Source organism: Geospiza fortis, unplaced genomic scaffold (assembly GCF_000277835.1).
Source record: "Geospiza fortis unplaced genomic scaffold, GeoFor_1.0 scaffold55, whole genome shotgun sequence".
Taxonomy (NCBI): domain Eukaryota; kingdom Metazoa; phylum Chordata; class Aves; order Passeriformes; family Thraupidae; genus Geospiza; species Geospiza fortis.
The window spans coordinates 6413821-6435358 of NW_005054308.1; the positions used below are offsets into that span (position 1 = coordinate 6413821).

The following is a 21538-nucleotide window of genomic DNA, read 5'->3' on the forward strand; positions in this document are numbered from 1 at the left end:
CTGCCAGGCTGTTTAAAAGGACAGAAGGTACCTGTGATTTCTGATGAAGGCCCTGATGTCCTTCTCGGGTTTCCTTTGGATGCTCTCTGGTGGGGATGAGAGAGATAATGTGTTTGCTTTCCTCTGTGCAAAAGTCACAAAGTGTTTGATCGGCAAACCCATGACTAAAAAAAGTAAATATATAAAATAAACAGCAGTCCACAGCCTCTTTCTTAGATTTCCCCATCTATCCAGTTTTCAAAGTGCAAAACCTAGAGAAGCACAGAATTATTTTCTTGAGGTGTTTTTCCCCTTTTGTTAGGGCTTTTTCCCCCCACGTGCTTGACTGGAATGGCCTTTCTATAGCAAAAGTCAGATAAAGCGTAATTGCAGTAGTTTCTGCACATGGAATCATGAATCATTCCAGTGACTTGAGAATCTAAGCTGTTAATAGGCTAAAAAAAGGATTTTTTTTTGTTGGTCTTTTTTTTTGTTTTGTTTTCTTTTTGCATTATAATTAAGCATGAATATATATTACTATATTACACTGCTTGGATTGCTGGAGCAATCCACATCTTCCTATGCTGTAAAACTAACTCCCACCCTGCACTCCCCAGATCAATGCTTCTTTTCTCCTCCCTGTGCCAGACACCCTCAGTTCACATGATTAAAAGTCCCTCCCAGCCCCCCTCCCTTTTTTTTTGGTTTTTTTTTTTTGTTTTTTTAAGTAGATATTGCCGCATTCTTAAATTCATGCATTGCTGCATTGCTATTGCACATATATAAAGGATTGCTCGCTCCCTCCCGGCTGCTCCCCTCCCCTCACTGGTTGTGCACGTCCTCTCTGCGGACTATCTTGTAGATGATCCAGTAGAAGATGTTGAAGATGAGGAAGGCCATGGGGAAGCCGATGCGGGAGATCTTGTCGATTTTCTTGGCTCTCTGGATGAAGAGCTTCCTCATTTCTTCGGGCGAGCGGGACGGTGGCGGCACCGGGTTGGCCGTGTTGTTGTTGTTGGCTCCCTTGACAGAGATGCCATCCTTGGCTTGCAGGCAAGCTGGCCCCATCCCGTAGGCGGTGAAGTTGAACCTGCCTTCACCAGCTTCGTCCTCCTGGAACAGATTGAGCATGGGACTCTACTTAAAATGAGATATAGACAGTGCACCCTCGCTATAAGGCTCTCCGCTGACAGCGTCCTGCTCTACACGGGAAAGATGCTCCCACCGAGCCCTGGCACCCTTGGGCAAACCCCCTGCTCTTGGGAGATCAGCCTTATAGAGGGGTGCCAGCTGTGTGATGCACAGATGCAAATCAGGGGATCCAGGCACCCCATGGAGAACAGGACTGACTTCCACCCTGTCGAGGTCTTTGACCTATTGAAAGGTTTGTGGCACTGCTCTCATTTTTCCAATTGCATCCCCTGTTTTGCTTCTGCCTCTCCCTACCCCCTCCCACCTCCTATCAGCACCTTCTTTGCTTTGCCTGTGCAGTTTCAGCTTGCCCAGAAGGAGTGGGCTCCATGTAACTCATGTAGCCAAAGCTGCAGCTGCTTCCTACAGAGTTACATGGATGTGCGGGAGCCAGGAGCTGTCCAGGAAAAGAGCTCTGCAGGCAGCGTGCAACCAGCCCTCACTCGCCTGCCCACGGCACCCCACAGCCATCCCCAGGAACCAGCTTTTAGGTGAGGAACTGAAGTGCTCTTCTGTGGGCCAATGGTAAGATATGGCTGCTTGTGGTAATGCTAAGTATTGAGAAAAAAATATGAGTTGTAATCTAAAGGCAAACGGTCTTGCTGTTTGGGTTTTTTTTGGTGAAAGCTTTGCTGGAATCCCAGAATGATTTAGCCCTATTTTATTGAACACAGGAATGTAATGACAGGGAAAACTAAGTTTGGTCCAAGTAATTCAAGCAGTGATTTGCAGGGGCAGAGTCAGAGATCCGAAGTCTCTTGACTTCAGGTCACCAAGACTAATTGTAGAGCAGTGGCACTAATTAATCATTAACAGAGGCTGACCCATGCTGTGTCCCCCAACACTGACCTAGCAGCCCCCTCCCTTGTAGCTGCCTGCCCACTGTGCTCTGCTGCCCCTTGCCCTGTCCTTTGAAGAGTGTCTTTTCTGGATGGCCCCTGCATCCTGTGGGCAGCTGCATGGGATGAGGAGCAGGACACAGAGGAGCTGCCATATCTGAGCAAAACAAAGTTACCCAAATAAAATCAACATCTGGTTTTCTGCGATACTCAGAGCTTATGGACCTTCTTATCATGTCTGTAATGCAGGGGTTCAGGTAAAACTGCCTCTGCTCTTTTCCCATTGCACAAACAAACCCTGGAACATGTCTGACTTAACCTAAACCACTCAATCCTGAATTTTTAAAATATTTTCATTGCTGAGGGCCCACTGGCTGTGGCTTTGTTTTGGCCACTGTGGCTTTGTTTTGGTGAGTGGTGTACTGGGGTTAGAGAAGACAATAGTGTCTTTTTCAAGGTGCCATGCCAAAGGAGAAAGGCAAAGATCGCCTGCCAGCCTGGGAAGTGTTTCCAAATACACTCCATGTGGGTCTGATGATGGTGTCATTAACCAGACTGGGCCATACCACTGCAACATCTCACTTTTTTTTTGCCTGGTGTGTCATACCTAAACCAGTCAGAGCTACCCAGACAAGTCAGGACATCAGGACAGAGCAATTAGTGCCTTTGGCAGCTGCATTAGCCCATTTACGTATTAGCAGTCAGCTTAGTTTTCTGATGAGCCTGCAATCCTTGTTCATCTAGCTTTTGCAAGTGTTTTTATTTATCCTTTGTTCCAATTAAATAGCTGTGAGATTGAGCAGGGACTGTGCTAACAGCCTTGTGTTGAATAGAACAGCTCTCCAAATATCTCTTAAACTGGTCTGTGTATTAGCGGCTTTCTTTTTCTTCTTACTGTTTTATCAACAGACTGATCTGCGTACAACAGCACAGATCCAGAGACAGGATGCCTGAATCCAGATGAAGAGATAGATGCACTATGGAGGCATCCATGTGGGTGGGTTTAGCTCTGCCTCTGTTCAGCTGCATCTTCTGAACCAAAACTTTGTTGATTTGGGGATGGCAGAGTCCTGTTCTGGTCAAACAAAATCAGTGGGTGCTGAGTCTCATCTATTATTTCTTTCTCTTGCATTTGTCCAACACTTTTAGTCCCTGGTCCTGACTGGGTTGACCACAAATGAACAATGATCTCCTGTTTTGCAGATAGGATGACTGAAGCAGAGAGACAAATCTAGAAAAATACAGGGATTCCTGCTCCTTAGCCCCCACTTCCTCCTGGAATGGTAGCAGTTCTGCAAGCATGCACTGTGAACTGCTGCAGGACAGGTTCGACCCTGGGAAAGACTTTTAATGCCTGGGACAGTGAAACAATGGAATGGGAGAAGGTTTCTGGATGGGATGGGTCATGGAAAGTAGACAAATACTTATGAGAAATATTTAAGGTAGACCTTGGTAGTCACCTACAGGCTTGGTTGAGATTTGCATTGGCAAAATTGACTTTGTTTTTTCCTCTCCTAGAAAATGTACTTATTTTTAATCCTCTTCCAAGGGCATTTTAATGCTCTTCTCTCAGGCCTGGTGCTGAAATTTTGCTAACCCCTTTCCTGATTCTACCAGTTACATGGGGACAATTCTTAAGTGCCTTTGGCCTTGTGATCACAGCCACCTTTATGTTTCTTTCTAATGTGATCTCTGAGGTGAAGTCTTTGCTGTTGGAGCCCAGGCTGGGGTGCTGCGTGCATGCTCAGATTGGGATTGGGATCAGCCACGGCAGGTAAGCATGGAGCAGGCTAAGGCTCAGAATAAAGCTCTTTCCTTCCAGGAGGAATTTGCAGTCAGTCTGAGAAGCAGATGCTTTTGAACATGGAGATGGCAGAGACAAAAGAGTTGTCACTTACCTCTGGGCTGCTGCAGGCTGTTGTGTTGGGGGTGCTGCTCTCTGACAGACACCCCTCACACCTCCCTGCCTGCCTCCCCCAGCCCTGGCTGCAGCTTCTGGAAGGAGAACTCACCCCAGAACATCGCTGTGTGACAATTGTCCTGTTGAGAACAACCCTTTTGGCTGAGCTAGCAAAACCCAGCTTGCTGGACTCCTGGGCTCAGCAGGCTGATAGAACAGGCACAATCCATTGAGGCAGCTCTGCTTTTTGGTGTGTGAGCCTCCTTAATATCTGACCAGACACTGGGGACCTCCCTGGGGGCTAATGGCTTGGTTCAGTTGACAATGGTGTTCTGCTGGGACAGATTTCACTGTGTCCTGCATGCTTTATGTATTACCTTATGATGCCTCCTCTTCCTTCTGAACCTGAGCAGCTCTTTGTGCTGCCGGGACACGAAGTTGACGGCGGCATATTCCAGAAGGGCAGAGAACACAAAGAGCAAGCACACAGCCATCCAGATGTCTATGGCCTTCACATAGGACACCTAGGAGTCAGAAAAAGAGACAGAAATGGGGTGGCTTCCTTACCCAAATGCATTTTTACTTGGTGTTTTATGTGGCTGACATCTGTTCTTGGATACCAGAATTGTGCTCATTTAATGTCAATGTGTTATCAGGTCACTGAAACTCCTCACGGGCTCTTAAGTAGCAATGATTCCACAGCTTTTAATTTATTCAGGCCTTGATTGTGATTGTTTATATGCAAGGAAAACAGTAATCCACCATACCAGAAGCCCTTCTAAAGGGAAATTTAGTACTGTTATAAAAGTAGGATGGTAAAGTGACTAAAAAGCTAAAATGCAAAGTACACATCCATGTGTGATTGTTGCAGGGGTTTGTAAAGTACAGAGCTCCTGGTTACTGGGAGTTGTGGTGAGTGCTGAATCTTAAGGGAAGTTTTCCTGCTAGTCATAGAGAATTAAAAATTTTTTCAGGATGGGGCTGGAATTTACTCTGTTTGTCCTTACACAGGAATTGTGCAAAGGCAGTAGGAGGATCTGTGTAGGGATTTCCTTAGGTGCTGTCCCCAAAAGGGACACGAGTTCCCTGGTGTTCAAGGCGTTCCCTACCTTGGGCAGTGATGCTCGGGAGCCAGAGCTCTGCGTGGTCATGGTGAGCACGGTGGTGATCCCCAGCCCCACACGAGCAGGTGCAGCATCCATGTTGATCCAGAAGGAGATCCAGGACAGAATGACAATGAGAAGGCTGGGGATGTACATCTGGATCAAGTAGTAGCCCATCTGCCTCTCCAGGTGGAAACGAGCTTCTATACAGGTGAACTTGCCTGAGGAGGATGGGAGATACAGGGGAGGTTGTTGGGAAGGCACAGTGAGCCTCCTGTTCTCAGCCACTGTCTGGGGATTTTCCTTTTCCTTGTGTTGCCTAAACCAGAGTCTTGTTAGGGGAGGAAATGAACAGCTGTTGCCCAGGGCATGTAGTGATAGGACAAAGGGGAGTGGCTTCAAACTGAAAGAGAGAAGGTTTAGATTAGATATTAGGAAGAAATTCTTCCTTGTGAGGGTGGGCAGGCCATGGCACAGGTTACTCAGAGAAGCTGTGGCTGCCCAATCCCTGGAAGTGTTCAAGGCCATGTTGGACAGAGCTTGGAGCAACCTGGGATAGTGAGAAGTGTCCCTACCCATGGCAGGGGGTTGGAGCAATATGGTCTTTACCAAATGGATTCTTTATGGATTCTATGAACATTAATATAGCAAAGAAAGCCCTTTAGCAGTATGTCCTTTGTCACTTAAATTTCAAAGACAAAAGAAGGTTCTAGGAGAGAAGATCCCAACCAAACACCCTTGAATTGATGCAGATATTACCGGGGACAAGAGGGTTTTGCACATTTATGTCCATTAGCTTTTCATTTGCTGTGTATGTTTCCACATGTCTGTTATCTCTGGAAGTGCAGGACAAGGCCAGAGTGCCATCAGACAGAGCAAGAGACTCTGAAAAATGCACAGTCCTGAATTCCTCTCTACTGAACCAGTTAAGGATTAACAGCACTGACCTGTGTTGTAGTGCTTCGTGCAGTATCTTAAGTCTTTTTCTTCTTTGAGGATAAACTGAGGCAGTGTCAGCCCATCAGCAACTTGCACTGCTCCTTTTTCTTGCCACTCAAATATGAGATCATTCATTGTGTAGCCAACTGTTGAGAGGAAGGGACAAATGTCACATGAATCACATTAAATACTGATCTGGAAAGGGGCAGTGTTGCAGAAGGGACCTTGGAGGCAGGGGTGCATCCTGGCCTTCCTTGACAGTGCTGTCATGAATGGGATTTGGGTTGAGGCAAAACTGCTTGTTCATGTGATAAGAGCCAGGGCAACCACCTCCACTGGAGCTGCAATGGATTTTCTGCAATAAATAACATTTTTTTTCTTGAATTTGGCTTGCTGAACTGTTTTCTACTGTTTCCAACTCGACTGCTTTCTCTGGAAGGAGCTCATCATCTTTCCCTCCTTTGGGATAAGCAACATGTACAAGTGGCAGATGTTCATCCAGAGAGAAAAAATCCCACTTGCAGCTGAAAGCACTTTCACCTCTCCTGCAAAGTGAAAGGCCAATGTAAACACGAGCAAGCCAGGGCTCCTCACATGGGATCTTTTGAGGTTTGGCTTCTCTAGCAAACATCCTATGGGCTGAATGAATGGAAAATCCTAAGCAGGAGGTTCTCCAGCAAGCCTCCGGTGAAGGCTGGGCTGGGGATGGGTTGCAGCTGGGAGAGGGCAGGGGAGAGCAGCAGGGAAAGGAGGCTGCCTCCTCTCTGAAATGTGCACAGGACTCACAGCTTTCCAGCTGCATGATGCACGTCTGGACGTCCATGGGGAAGTTCTTCAGGTCCATGGGGCAGGCCAGAGTCAGCGTGATCCTGAGGAGAGAGGAGAGCACAGGGAATGGCAAACAGGGGCACTGCTGAGGGCTGAGCTGGGGGAATGACTGATCATCCACCTCTTCCTGCCTGTGCTCTCACTCTGGTGCTGGACAGCATCACAAATACTGAACATTTGGGTCTGTAACCCCATTCCCAGCAGAGCCTGCTGCTCCTTTCATTGCAGAGCTCCCTCACAAACAGCTCTGCTGCTGTTCCTGTCCTGCCTCAGGTTCACAGCAGGCTGGGTGAGCAGAAAGCCCAAGCCCACTCTCTGGAACCCCCAGAGGCATTTCTAGAGACTGGCACTGTTTGTAAATCTCTGAACAGAACACTTGTGTGTGATGAAAAAAACATCACGAAGAAGTTTCATAAAGATCATATGTTTGTGTGTGGGGAAAGAAATACTTCAGTGGGATTTTCTGCAGGGAAAATGCCTTGTGCTAAGCCAATATGAACTCCTGTACCTTCCTGAATTCCTGTAGAGCCCTTGAGACCTCTATTTCTGTCTCCAATTTCCACTAGGTGCAGGCTGCATTTTCTGTGTTATATTGCTGTGCTGCCCTGTACCATGATCTGTGCTTAAAATGTTTGGTTGCTTCAACAAGCTGATACTAAATGATTTGCTCCAGATAGTTAGACTTGAGTTATTTGGTTTGATAATGTTGAAAATGCTGTTCCCTGAAGTGTTTAGGGTTTTCAGCTTTTTGCCTTGATGTAGAAATAGCAGAATTACCCAGGGGACAGAAATTGAATTTTTCTATCATCAGGCCTACAAGAAACTTATCAGGATGGAAAGATACTTTAATTTAAAATCTTATGTTGTTAGAAATTCTCAGCTTGAGTTTGGAGGCATGTTGGGACAGAAGATGTGACAAAGTCCACCTTCTTGTAAATGCCTTGCCTGGAGTTTGATTATTGCTAGTAGTAGCAAAGAACCAGTTAGAAAACCAGGGATCTCCTGTGGGAAATTCAGTGCAGTTAGTTCAATTTTGCTGATGGATTCTTGGATCTAGCAATAAAAAGATAACTGGGAACAAGGCTGAGACAAAGCCATGGGCCTCTACTTAGCATTTTCCATGATTTTTACTTTTTTTTTAATCAGGAAATGCTGCATCTTTGAAAACAGAGTGTTCATGAGCTTCTATTGGCTTTCACACAGCACAGCTGGTTTTAGGCTTGCACTAACAGAAGATATCTGAAGTAATTTTACATAAGGGATGTTAAGGAATCTACTCCAAGCAGAAATCCTTGAACTGAAAGAGGTGAAGATGAGTTAAATTCCATCCCAGACCAATCCTCTGTCTCAATATGCTTTAGCAGAGGTCCCTTCTAACCACATTGCTTCATCACTGCTAATTGAATGATCTCACACCTTAAAACCCCCTAAATTTCTCTTTTCCACCAGCATGCCCAAAGGCCTGGATGACCTTGGTGGAGTCACCTCACCTGATGCTGTAGAGGACGTTGCCGTTCCGGGAGATCCTCAGCAGCTTGTTGTCCGTGGTGATCTCATGGAAATGGGCGCCTTTCTCGTTAGCAAAGAACAAATCAGGCTTCCAGATGGAGTCCAGCATGGAGGGGTCCAGGTCCAGGGAGTCATCGGGGTACTCGTTGTAGGCCAGCCGGGGGTCGTTCCACTGCTGCCGCAGGAAGATGTTCACCCTGTAATCCTGCACACAGACACACAGCAGGGCTCAGGGCAGCCTCAGGGTGCTGGCAGATGGGGAGCACACACTAAAACCATCCTAAAATGAGCCAGACCACATCCAGGCCTATGGCTCCAAAGCTATGCCAAGTGGTTTTGGTATTATTCCTCAAGGAACTGTTATTAATTTTTAGCTTTGTAGCTTACAGCTATGGCATAGCATGAGCAGCTGCCTGTCCCTGCATCCCTCTGTTACAGCAATTGTCAGCTGTGTGGGAAGGGCCAGGACCTCTCTGTCTGGACCCTGGGGCTGCAGAGAATAGGAGCAGTTGTGGAGAGCAGAATGGTCAGTGTCAGCAGGAGGATGTTCCAGGGGAGTAAGTGGGGAAAGAAACTGAAACCAGCTTCTTTCAGCGCTGAACTGTCCCATGTTGTGGCTATCTGTAGTTCACCCAGCACTGGGAAAGGAAAGGGCACAGGGAGACAGATTGTCCATGAAAGAGAAATTCCCTGTGTGTCTGCTAATGCAAGGATAACTGAGATGAGCTGATGGGAGCAGCTGCCCTTGGTTAGAGTTTATGAGCAGAAGAGGGATATGCATGAAGTCTGCTCTCCTAATCCTGAGCGTTCTGGGTTCCCCTCTCTAATGTCAAACTGCCATAAAGGATTTTATAGGGTGACCATCTTCTTTAATTGAAGGTAGTCCCTCAGCACTATGCAGAATTATACTTGCTCCATAACCACGAGTCTTACAGCTCCCCTAAGTTCCCCAGGTCAAGGCTGGCTGCTGAGGCTGAGTTCAGACACTACTGGAAAATTAGGGGCAGTTTCTCTTCTCCCTGTCTGACCAACAGCTTCCCATGCTCCTTTTCTTTTGACTTTCACATAAGAAAGTGAGCCAACAAATTGAATTGGGGAGAGGATGTGCCAGCTATCAGGAGAGGGGTGAAAGCTCCACAACCATAAATTAATTGACATTTTCTAAGTATAGAGGCAGACTGTGTCTGAAGAGCAGCATATAATAAACCAATTCCACTGCCCAGGTCCAAATGAATAGTCCTTGTCATGATTAAGGGTTTATTTGCTGCCTTTCTAATATAAATGTACTTTGAAGACTTTTATTAGGACACAGTTAATGGAGGGTGTCTGATGTGCTTGCTGGTGTCTGATACCTGCTGCAGGCACCTGGTGAGAGGCTCCCCTCACTCTGCCACCAGCTCTGTTCTTTCCATCTGGAGAACACAGAGCTCTGCAGTTGAAGGAGAGACTGTACAGGAGAGTTGACTGTATAGCAGAGACTTTCTTATGCTGCTGCCTCAAGAGCTCACTTGACTGTGAACCTACAGCCTCTTGTCAACAATGACACAACTCTCGTGGTGTCCAGTGGCACTGGAGGGTTGGGAGAGGATGTTGCAGTAAGGTAGGAAAATCATAAAGGAAGGCTTCATAAAATCAAGCCTGCTCTCCTGGAATCAATGGCTGGCCTTGTCAAAGCCAGCACTTTGCAAGGTCTCACGTGAAAGCAATCCTGGTGGGAGCAGTTTGTTAACATAATCTATTCCTGGGTAAAAACAACCAGCACCTGTATAAACTGTTTGTGCACCTTTAGATAGAAAAATAAAAACTACCTCTCACAAAAAACTGTCCCTGCATGTAGACACTGAGAGTTTGAGTGACCAATGAATACAGGATAACAACTTGTTACTAACCAATAAAAGTAATTGGCAAGAAGACTACTGACCAATTGGAGTCGCACACTGTCTGTGAAACTGTATAAAAAGGAGTTATTTGAGTAAGGAATAGCCTTTTTCCATATGAAGAAAATGGAGTCCCACGTGGTATATTCCCATAAGAGGATTGTGTGGGGTGCTCTGTGTTTTGGACAAGGCACTTCCTAGCCAAGCACATGGTCTGGAGTCTGTTTCAGGCCACTTGGTGCCATCTGCACCCTCAGAGCACAGGAGCTGCTAATGACATTAATGATTGTGACAACAGCAAATGAACCACGGACTTGACGCTAAAAGGAGCAGACCTCTGAACACAAAAAAGAGTTGCAACACTCATTCCTTCTGCTGATATTCCAAGTGTCACCTTCACTGCATCCCTCTGACTTAATTATTCATCTCTGTCGACCCTGGATTATGTGTCTGGAGGAAAAGTGAATAGCTGGGGACAGCTGGGGACCAGGGTCTCAGTGCAGGGCCAGCCCATCACACAAGCCTGGAAAAGGAAAGGAACCATGAATTCCCACTTTCCACAGCAGGCAGCAGCTCCCAGAGCTACTTGTATATTTTCAATTCTCCCTTTTCTGTGCATCAAGATCTGCAGCCATTACAGTCAGGGGAAATCAATGTCACTGACCTAATAGGTAGAAAGCAAAAGGTTGTTTTGCTTATTCAGCTACAAATAAGCTGGATGCGAGCAGGTCAGCTCCAGTTTGGGACTTCTGTCATGTACAACACAAATTAAACTCATGTTTGGAAGAAACTTCAGTGGTAGCTGCCCAGAAGTGTGCTCTGCCTGATGGAGAAGGGGGGAGGGAATGGAGCCAAATTCCCTGCAACAGCCTGAGTTACTGCGGGTAAGCTTTGTTGATGGAGTAAATTCACTGCTTCAGCTCCAAAACTTGCCAAAAGGACAGGAAAGGGTGGGACAGGAGGTGCTGAATGGTTTGTGTTGCTACCACAGGAACAGACCACAGGCAGAATGATATCCACAGTCTTTGTAACCATGAGGAAGCACATTAATTAAACACTTGTGGGCCAAATGAAAATAACTTCTCACAGTGGGTGGCTGTGAGAAGGCCCCTCCTAACTCACCTCTAGAGTGACAGTGTCCTGTCCCCATGTCCTGCTGAGAACAGTCCAGGGGCACCGTGTGAATGTGTGGTGGGAGAAACTGCACCACCTCCACCCCAGGGATGTGCAGCAGTGTGGGGAGTAACTCTGGTTTGTGTTACTCTGTGCTCTTCCTTTGGAGACAAGTGTTTGCTGTGGGTATTTTTTGTTTTGGAATACAGAAAACAAGGCATTTAGGTTGTGACATAAAAAGGGCAAGGACAAAGAAATATGAAACATGCACTGCATGCAGTTCTCTGGCTTTGCCATTTCAGGGCATTAATATTTTACCTCTGTGCGTGCATTTATGCAGATCTTCCTACTCAGGGAGTTTACTCCACAGTCCTGGCCTGCTCACTGAGAACGTGGTTGTCTCCCAGATGCCTTTGCCCTTATGTCATTGCACTGCAGTGTTGAAGGCTCTGAGCAGCCTTTTATGTTCCTTGTGTCGAGCCTCATTTGAACATCAATGTAAAACCAAGCACTGTGACTGCAAACTGGACATGGCACTGCCTGGGGAGGCAGCAGAAGGCATGCAGGGCAGTCAGGGAATGTCTGTGCTGTGACACAGGCTAAGAGAAGGGTTACAGTGCTCTGTACCAGCCGAGCATCCTCTGTGCTGGAAGCTTTGTCCTCAGCATTGCAGTCAGGCTGGGAGGTGATGAGCCAAGCAGCACTCATTCCTTGGCTACCTGGAGATATGCAGCATTTCTCCTGGATGCTGTATAGGAGATCTTAATTAGCATCCCCAAGAAGTTCACAGTTATTCCTAAATGATGGACAGCATTGGCCAATTTCTGATGTGAACTTTCAAGCAAAGAAAGATGTTTGACTGGGGCTGCAAACTTAGCAAAAAAAAAAGTAAAAATCTCTTTCTCCATATCCTTCTTATCCCTCACATTGCTCATTTGTGTGCCCATCACATCCAGGCATTGATTATCTTGTGCAGCCTGCTCCTCTGGCTGGCTTGGGAGAGGGGAGCAGCAACTCTGTGCAGTGAAGGCATTCAGGAGCTTTGCAATCTGGCACAAAGGCATTTTACTCCCAAGAGGGAAATGACACAAGGCAGGAAGAGAATAACTGGAGTGATCAAAGTAGCTCAATTTGGTAATGCTGAAATGAAATTCTGCTTGGTGACCTCGCAAGGAGACAAGGAAACAGAAGATCATTTGAGACCTTCCCTTGCCAGGATCCCACAGCCTTGACATCTCTGCTGAAAGCAGAGGAGGCTGGAGGCAGTGCTGGGCAGAAGGGATGGAGCGCCTCAGGACACTCCTTAGGTTTTCCCTCCTGACTCAGGGGCCCTGTCAGAGCAGCCTCTGCACTGAACACTTTTGGGGAGAGATTTCCCCTTTGATAAATTGACATTTTCCTGGTGGAAAAAACAGGGTAGGGACTGATCTCCTTCAGAAGGGGATTCTGGGACCCCACCAGAGCACGAGGGGCTTTGTTGGCATTGAGTTAATTCTCTAGGATGGGAATGAATAAACGCTTTAAAGGCAACCTGCCTTGTCAAGAAGCGCTACAACAGACTGCAAAACCACCAAGGAGCAGCCCTAAGAAGGTTTAATAGCCAAGTAGCCAATCTGAAGCCTGTGTGAAGCTGTACCTGGGCTAGGGGAGAAGGAGTCTGTATCAGGGAAGGGCAAGCACCTGGTGAGGGGTGGGAGCAGTACCCTGGTCCTTAATAAGTGTGGGCATTTTTATGCTGGAACCCACAAAAGGAAGGTTTTTCTGTGTCTTCCTCCAAAAAGTGGGGATTGTATATCTCTCTGAGCTAGTAGAACTGCTGGGATGTGAGCTGCAGCCACCATCCAGAATTGCAAATGTAGATATTTAGTACTGAAGTCTTGTTTTTCAGCTGGAGGAGGTTTTGTGCCCTTGTATTTGAGTTGTACAGTCCTATTTCATGGGTTCTTTTTGTTTTTTCTTTTCCCCCTCCTATCTCCATTAGTGCACAGACAAACTCCAATCATGGACAGCTGGAACACTGCGGGTCTGACACTGAGATGGCAGCAGGCTGTGAGTAGCTGTGAAAACCTTTTCATTTTGTGTTTTGTGACTTGTTAGGTGCTTATCATCTCTGTGGGACTGATGGTTGGGTTTAAGAATGACTGACGGAAGGAAATTTTGCTCAAAACCTAACTTCTGCTATGGGCTTTGTGCATTGAAACTCATATCTTTTGCTGATTTTGGAGTGGGTGGGACCAGTATTAAATGTGGGACCCAAGTTCTTCATCGGAATCTCTGCTGTACTGGGGTTTGTGAGTCTGGATTGAATTTCTTGCTCTGCTTTGCAGGATGCTTTGTTTTCTTGTTGGGAATCTCATGTGCAGATGTCTCTGAACAAGCATTTAGCATTTGGACAGTTGCAGCCTCCAGCTTCTCCTGTCCCCAGGAGATGCTGGGAGCTCAGTTGTGGCTGTGCTGCAGCTGGCTGGAAGGTCACATTTGCTTTGCTCTTTTCAGATGAGATAACTATGGCATGAAAGCAGCAAAAATGAATTTGCATATTTACACTGTGCCTAACAGAGGCTGCGCTGGCTCTTCTGTGATTTTTCTTTCTTTTTCAGTCTCTTTGCTGTGTGTGGGTCCTTTTTAAAAGAAGAGTCTAGAAAAGCTCTTCCTGAGTCCAGCTGCTAGCATTGCTAGGTGATGATATAAAAATGTATTCCTTCTTCTCCTTGTGCCTCCACTGTGTATAAAAAGCCAGAGGAAGGCCACAAAACTGGAGCTTCCACTGGAAGAGTGAGCAAGGACATCTCTTAATTTCATAGAGCAGGGAATTTGTTAATGAAATGCTCAGATAATCCTATCAGTTGCCTCATACCCCACAAAAAAAGCCAAAGCTGGTGCAGTTTATTCAGTTAAAACCCAAGACCTGTTCCCAAGGTGCTTCACTTCTGTTTATTTGGAATGAGGAATTTCTACACTTGCTATAGGTTTCACAGTCTGGTGTGGCTGGGGAGTTGTTTATGCTTTTGAACAGCAAAAAGGGATTTAAGAGCTTGTGTTTGGGGGTTGTTTGGTGTTTGTCATAATAATAATTGCAGAGAGTGGCTGCACCTTGCACTTGTCCTTGGGAATCCCTTGCTGTTGGATGCACTGTTGCCGTGATGCTCTGGCTGTTGGGGTTGGTTCTCTCCCTCCCTCTGGAGCACAACCAGGGATGTGCTCCCAGTCTCAGCCTCCCTTGTCCCCAGAGCTCCAGGCAAGTGGGGCTGGATACAAGCTCTGAGCTGCAGTCCAACATAAATGTCCCATCAGTTATGTGCACCACTAGAGGCTTTTATGTTGGGTCTGCGGGATGCTTAAAGGAGTTCCTTCACTTCCCTTGCTCTAAATCAGCTCTGCCTTAGGAATTCATTTTGGTGGATGACTTTGCCTTTTAATTTCTGTTAAATTCCCCCTAATCTTGCAGCAGTTTTCAGATCTCCATTTCTTGCCCTGTTCATTTTGAGCCTTTGTGGGTCAGGTAGCAGCTTTCTGCCCATTCTGGGGAGTTTGTGCCTTCTCTTGGCTGCAGCTCATTTTCTTTCCTTCTGAGGTTCGCAGATCCAGCCATCTACATCAAATATGTGGGTTTTTTTCCTATTTTTCTGTATTTTCTCCTCTTCCTCTATCCTCCATGAGGCCTCAAGACATAAGTGAGCACTCTCCCTCTAATTTCTCTAATCCTCTGCATGGTGAGCTCATGGTTTACACTGATCTGTGATATTCAGGCAGGAGATATTTTAAAGCCTTCTCTAAGTGTATGTGAGGTACCCAAAAAACCCTGTGACTTCTCCTGCAGGTCATAGTGTAATAGGGATGAAATATAAGGTGATGGAGCACTCAGACCTGAACCTGACCAGGCTTAGAGTGCCTAATGATGGGGGTTTAAAACATAATTTTCTGTCTCCTTTTGGCCAGTGAAGCAGCTGGGGGAGTTTTGCCATCATCAGTCCCAGGGGTCAGTGATAGGCTATGGCTTTCTTTCTGGTAAAACACTGATTTGCCCCTCTCCATTTTCAAGTTGCCACCCCTTTCTCTGATGTTTGACCACTTGTTTGAATTCAAAATGGTTTCAAGGCAGGACAGTCTGTTCTTCCCAGAAGCTGTTGGGGAGCAGGCACTGCCTGTTTGTCCTGCTGCATCCTCAAAGAGCAGGGAGGGACTGGCTGCTCTGCAGAGCAAATCCCAGGTTCCAAATCCCCAGGACCTCTCCAGCTTGCTGAGATCTCCTTTTCAGCTGTTCCAGTACCTGTGTTCCTTGTGTTGCTGTTGGTGTTTACAAGCAGAGCTGCTGCTCCCACACGAGAGCATTAGCTCAGGCTGTGCTGCTGTGTCAGCCTGACATCTGGGCTGCCTTGTCAGAGCTGCCTTGGATATTTCCAGACAAAGCAATGTGCCCACAGGGTGTTCTCGGGCTCCCATGGGGATTTTTTTTTCCCATGGAAGATTGCCTATGAAATGAGTGGCATCTGGAGATGATAGCAAGCCCCTGCAGCGTGTCTTGGAGGTGAACTGCATCTCTCTTGTGCTAGTCTGTGCTAATTTTATGGGGCATCCTGCTCACAGGGATCATGTGGCATCTCTGGCTGCTCCAGTGCATCTCTCAGTGTGGGACAGATGCACTGGAAAACGCTTCAGTGGAATGTGCTCTGTGCATTGCCCAGATCCTTTGTGGGCTTGTCCTGCTCCCGTGCACTCTGGGCTGGTGTGCAGGAACAGCATTTATTGCCTGTGAGGCCAAAGGAGGTAACCAATAAACAGTAAATTAGGAACAGATGTGCATTTCAGTGGCAGTTCTTCCTCTTTTCCTTTCTATACAAATGAATCCATGCTACACTCCCCACCTGTGAGCCCTGACAAATTCTGCAGGCCAGGTAGGAAATCTGTTTCCTTGTGCTTGGACAGAATAACAGCTTTTGTTTTCTCCTCCACTACCAGAACTTAACCATCCCAACCCAAATATTTCCAGCAGAATGATGTAGTGTCAGAAGAGACTTAGAACCTGAGCTGTGGCTGTCCTCTGACAGTCTGTGCATGCCAAGCAATTTGTTCAAGTCAAGGGGTGTGATCTCCATGCCAAGCCTAAAACTTCCTGCCTGAATGCACAGAATGCCTGAAGCTGGAGCTTGGCATTCTTCATTCAGCATCTTTCTAGAAAAAGAATTACCAGAGGGTAATTAAACACCACATTTCTGGATTATCTTTAATTAGCACAGCAGTAAGGCACAGTACCTCCAGAGTTTTCCTTTGCTGTTCACTGGTTATGTCACAACCAATCTCTAATAGTTTTCAGATGGAGCAATTATCTCCTGTTCTAGTGATCCTCTGCTCCTAGTGCCTTGCCAATTAGATACAGCCTTTAGCCATGCTCACTAATTTTGTATGAAGTGAGCCTTAACTCAGAAATATTGGTTTTGATTTCCTACTAAAGATCATTGTCTACCAGAAATGTCTCCAAGAAAGCAATCATTGTAATCTTTAATTATTCTCTTAGTCTTTGGGAATCTGAAATCCTGGTGCAAGCTGAATTTGAGTTCAGCTGATTTCCCTTCTCTTTGAATCCAGATTAATTTTGGATTTATGCCCACTTAAACACAAAGTATCTGTAACTGTGGCTGAGCTTGAAGCCTCAGGCAAATCTTCAGAAAAATATTTGTTTTCCTTTCTGACCCTTGTCCTTTTCTCATGGGGTGTTTTTATAAAATGCAGATGGAGACTCTGTGATCTTCAGCTACATGAAATGGGTCTTGTGGACCATTAATTTACTCAAACTTTGAGCAAGCTTGGGAGCACTGAGTGTTTTCCCCTGGTCCCTCTGAGGAGGAGGGTGATGCTGCATTTTCTGTGGGTGCAGTGAGGCAGAGGCAGCAGCTGAGCAGCTGTGCTGTGATTTTTACTTACCATCGTTGTTTCTGCAATCGAACCAAAGCTGTTGATGAAAATGTTGCAGCTGACGTTCACTGGAGGGCCTGCATGACAAACACACATTGAACAGCAGTTCAGTGCTTGTGGAACAAAGGATTTCCAGTCTGGAGTTAAAACCTGCTGTGGGAATGGGGTGAGCAGGGCAGGAAGGCCTGGGTGACCCAGCCAGGTCCAGTCTGGGTTCTGATGCCAGTTTGACACCGGGCAGGGCTCAGGCTCTGCCTCTGTTCCCCTCTTTGGCTGTGTTTACAGATCTCTGCTCAAATGAACAGGAATAGCTCAGAGCCAGCCAGGACAGTTTCTAGGTGTCTTGAGCTGGCTACATGGGTAGTAATTTCACCTTGAATGTGATATCAAAGTATCCCAGAAAGGAGCTGAGAGATAACTGACTTTTATTTAGAGCTGTACTTATGAAACAGTCACTGTTCCTGAGCTAGGATGAAGTGCTCCCCTCAAAGCCAGTGCAGCAGGGTGAGCTGTAGCAGCAAATACCCCAAATGATGATGATGGTGTTGGGTTGACACTGCCTGCTTGACCCTCTGCATCCTCAAACAGCAGGGAGGGCCTGGCTGCTCAGCAGGGTGAATCCCAGCTTACAAATCCCAAAGACATTTCCAGTGACCTGAGATCTCCTTTTCAGCTGTTCCAGTACCTGTTTCTTGTGTTGGTGTTTCCAAGCAGAACTGCCCATAAACCCCAAACCCCAGGTGGTGATCCGGATCCAGGGCTCACAGCTGGGTAGGAGAATTCAGGGCTCTGCCAGCAGGAGTTCTCTGGCTGTCCTGTTTGGGCAGGAGGTAATCCTGCTCTCTGGGCCATGCCTCTCCTGGGCTGGGTTTGCTTTCAGACCAAAGCTGTGCTTACCCTGCTTGTACTGGAGAAGTTAAGGGGTCACCAAAGGAAAGGGGTGAGGGTTAAGGGATGGCAAGATTGTGGTTTGAGGGCATGGGGGTCAGTCTGTTTGTGTGGCCCAAAGGAGTGACTGGAAGTGTTTCATAACATTGCCTGGAAAATCTGAGGTGGAAATGCTGCATTTCCACAGAGGGAGATGCCAAGAGCTGCAGTTCCACACAAATCAAAATGCTGGGGAATATTTTGGAGCCAGGGCATACCTGGTGCCTGGCAAACCTGTGGCTTGCTCACACATAATGAGATGATTTTTTTTGTAGAAAGCTGAAGCAAAAGGGGCTTCTGCTCTGGGGGCTGCCAAAGGCTGCTGTGGGCACTGCCAGGATGTGGTGGGGAAAGGCAGAGAGCAGAGCCACTGCCCCAGGGAACAAGGTCCCCTTTTACACCGGAGTTAATCCCACATCATCCCTGTGACAGATGCTTCTGGAAAGATAAGACCTGTGGCAGTATAGAGTGTGGATTTTCAGATTATTCCCCCATTTTTTATGGAATCAGGGATGGTGTCTGCATTTCAAACACTGCCTGGTGGCTCAGCCTGCTGGGGGAGTGATGTTCCTGTTAAGGTCACATCTGCAGTCTGGCAGTTGCTGCAGCATGAAATACTGGGGGGGAGGAATGGCTTTAAAGAGAGCCTTGTGCCTCTAATCAGTGCAAACTTCCTCCTGTGTGGAAATTAATGGATTTTCCTGATTGCTGAGGAACATTTGGAGCTTTGTTTTCTCCTCTTCATTTCTTTCCTCCTCTCCTGCCTTGGCCTCCTCTGGAAGTTTGTGCCTGTCCCTGCCGTGATGCTCTCTGCTGGGGTTCTCTTGGTGTGAGTCCCAGGCAATGTGAGCAGGCTGTGCCTAACCAGCCCCCAGACAAGCGCTGCCAGCTCAGCAGCATCTCACACTGCCCAGTCTGTGCAGCTTTCTCCAGGCTGTTAAACACTGGCATGGCTTGAGCAACCAGACACAAAAATTAAATGTTTTTTTTTCCTCCACTTTCACCAACCCCTCTTATGCAGAAGTTTATCCATAAGCTGAAAGCACACAGTTACCAGGCTTTAGTACTGGTTTCATCCCTTCTGTTGAGCTCAGGGGCAATGTTTTTCTGTTCTGGATCCATTCACAAACCACATAAAAGGTCCTTGAAGAGTTGATTCCCCTCCCAAAGGGCACAGTACAAGGAAAACACTGAGCTGATCCCCTGGATGACTGCACATGCTCCTGACTCTGACAGGTGTGGAATATTTTGTTCCCCTGCTCCTGATCCAGTGCTGACATGAAGCTGAGGGTGGGGTGGGCGCATGTGAAGGCTCCTTGGGGCAGCCCAGCTCTTGTTGAGGCACTGAGCTCTTCTCAGTGTGTCCAAGGTGAGCCATGAGCTCCCTGCAGGATTTGGTGATTTTTTTGGTATTTTTTAGCTTGTGAGAGGCTCTAGAAAATTCCCTGCCTGCCACTGAATTATTCCTCCTCTCTGCAGGGATGCAGCTGTGGAGGAATGGAGTTTTCCAGCAGAAGGGATGAGGGCACAGCCTGGGTGAGAGGTCCCTGCCAGGCTCCTCTCTGTCCCTGCTGGAGCTCCTGACTTCATCCTCCAGCTGAAAACCCAAATACCACTTATTTGTTCTCAGAATGTGAATCCACAGCTAAGTCCAGACTTTACAGCATTTACAGAAAAGCTGCAATCTTCTTTTTGTTAATCTTCCCCTCCCCAAAAATCAATCTGATATGGATCTTCAGCATTATTTTCATTTAGATCTAAGCAATTAAAATGTCCTTATGAGTTACTGCAGTTAATTTAAATGATGTGCTTTGAGAGCTACAACCCCAAGCTCTGTAAAACACCTCCTATGCCTCCCATATAAATTGGAGCCTGATTTATGTGTGGGAGGCTAAGCCAGCAAAACTGCCCTGAGGGGAAGGTGTAGTTCATTGAAATAAAACTGAAATTAAATTATCTCAAATAAAATGCAATACAGCTGCATTCAGCAGGAAGTGAATGTATACATTTCATTAAATATTAAAGTTTAATTTGTGTGTGTGCATAATTTAGAGGTAGGCAGGTTTACAGGGTGGTATTTTAACTCCTTGTCATTTGGATAAGAGCAGCAGTGTCCTCTGTTGCCTGGTTGGTTACTGGGACACAGGGTTCCCACCTTTCTTTGGGTTTAAAAGCCCAGCACAGAGTTTATTGTTCAAAGCTGGGTGCCAGATGCTGTCACCAGTGATTAATGGGTCCTGGGAATCCTGTCAGCCCTGCCAGTGGCTCCAGGGGAGAGGGAACGGGTTGCAGGAAACAAAAGAAGTGAATAAAAAGAGCTTTGGAGATGAGCAGTGGCTGAGAGGAGCAGGTTCTGCTTTATCTCTGGGTGTGATCTGGGGCCAAGGAGCCCCTGGGAAAGTGAGCTCAGTTAAAAAGAAAGGAAAACAAAAAATCATAGAATGGTTTGAATTGGAAGAGCCCTTAAAGACCCTTCAGTTCCATCCTCTCTGCCATGTGCAGGGACATCTTCCATTAGACCAGGTTGAAAAAGCCGTCCAGAAACCCCACACTTGCTAGAAGACCCCAGACTTGCTAGAAGTGTTTTGAGGAGAAAAGAGGTTTTGTTGCCTCTGCCAGGGCTTGATTCAGTTCTGCTTGGCTGCCATGGAATATGGGGCAGACTGGGAGTTTGGGTGGGGAGCACAGAGCAGTGCTGGGCTGAAGAGCCCCTTTACTGTGGGGACAGGGGTAGGTTTGGGCTGCCCTGGCATCTTGTGGGGTTTCTCTGGAGCTGATGGGAGAGGCTGCAGTGGCTGTAAGGGGGGAGCATTGCCTGCCATTGGTGGGTGCTGTGGGCAGTGACTCCAGGGGAAAGCAAAGTTGGGGATTTTATCTTTACCTCTAAAGAAGTTCAGCTCCCTGCCAGTCACTGCTTGGTTCGATAGGATCCTTGATCGCTATATTGAGATTGATGCATTGAGATTCCCTGATCCAAGCAGGGATTGGGGGGCCCTATGTTTACTGTATGTGAAGTTCTTACAAGGTTATTTCCACTCTAAGCAGACATTTGTTGATGTCTTTCCAGAAATCTACAGGGATCCATGTACCAAATAGCCTTATAATACATACTTGGTAAGAACATAAATATTTATATTTCATACAGCATTAGGAAGATATTAATGAGGATTGGATGCAGTTTTCAGTGCCAAAATGAGAAAAAGCTGGGTTTTTTTTGCATACCTTTAAAATTTGGTCTGATCCTGGCATCATATCCTGAAGTTCTCCCCATCAGCTTGTCCAAGAAGTCAGAAGGAGACATGGGTTTGGGGGCAGATCGAGCTGCTGCTTCAGCTTCCTTGGAGGCTGCCAGGCTGTGCAAGTAGAAATAAAGAGGAGGTTTCAGTGTGTATCCCATGCTGGGGAGGGCTTGGGGAGCAG

At 46.8% G+C, this 21538-nt stretch overlaps 1 protein-coding gene across 1 annotated transcript in view; it reads right to left on the reverse strand.

Annotated features, from left to right (window-relative positions):
* Positions 1-801: 801 nt before the first annotated feature.
* GLRA1 (glycine receptor alpha 1) overlaps positions 802-21538 on the reverse strand; it is a 35150-nt gene continuing 14413 nt past the window's right edge. Inside the window, exons 2-9 of the mRNA XM_031055270.1 lie at positions 21341-21471; positions 17201-17268; positions 8270-8493; positions 6738-6820; positions 5960-6097; positions 5019-5233; positions 4287-4433; positions 802-1092 (exon numbers count right to left, since the gene is read on the reverse strand). Coding sequence (XP_030911130.1) covers positions 802-1092; positions 4287-4433; positions 5019-5233; positions 5960-6097; positions 6738-6820; positions 8270-8493; positions 17201-17268; positions 21341-21471 — 1297 coding nt within the window. The remainder of the gene's footprint in view (positions 1093-4286; positions 4434-5018; positions 5234-5959; positions 6098-6737; positions 6821-8269; positions 8494-17200; positions 17269-21340; positions 21472-21538) is intronic.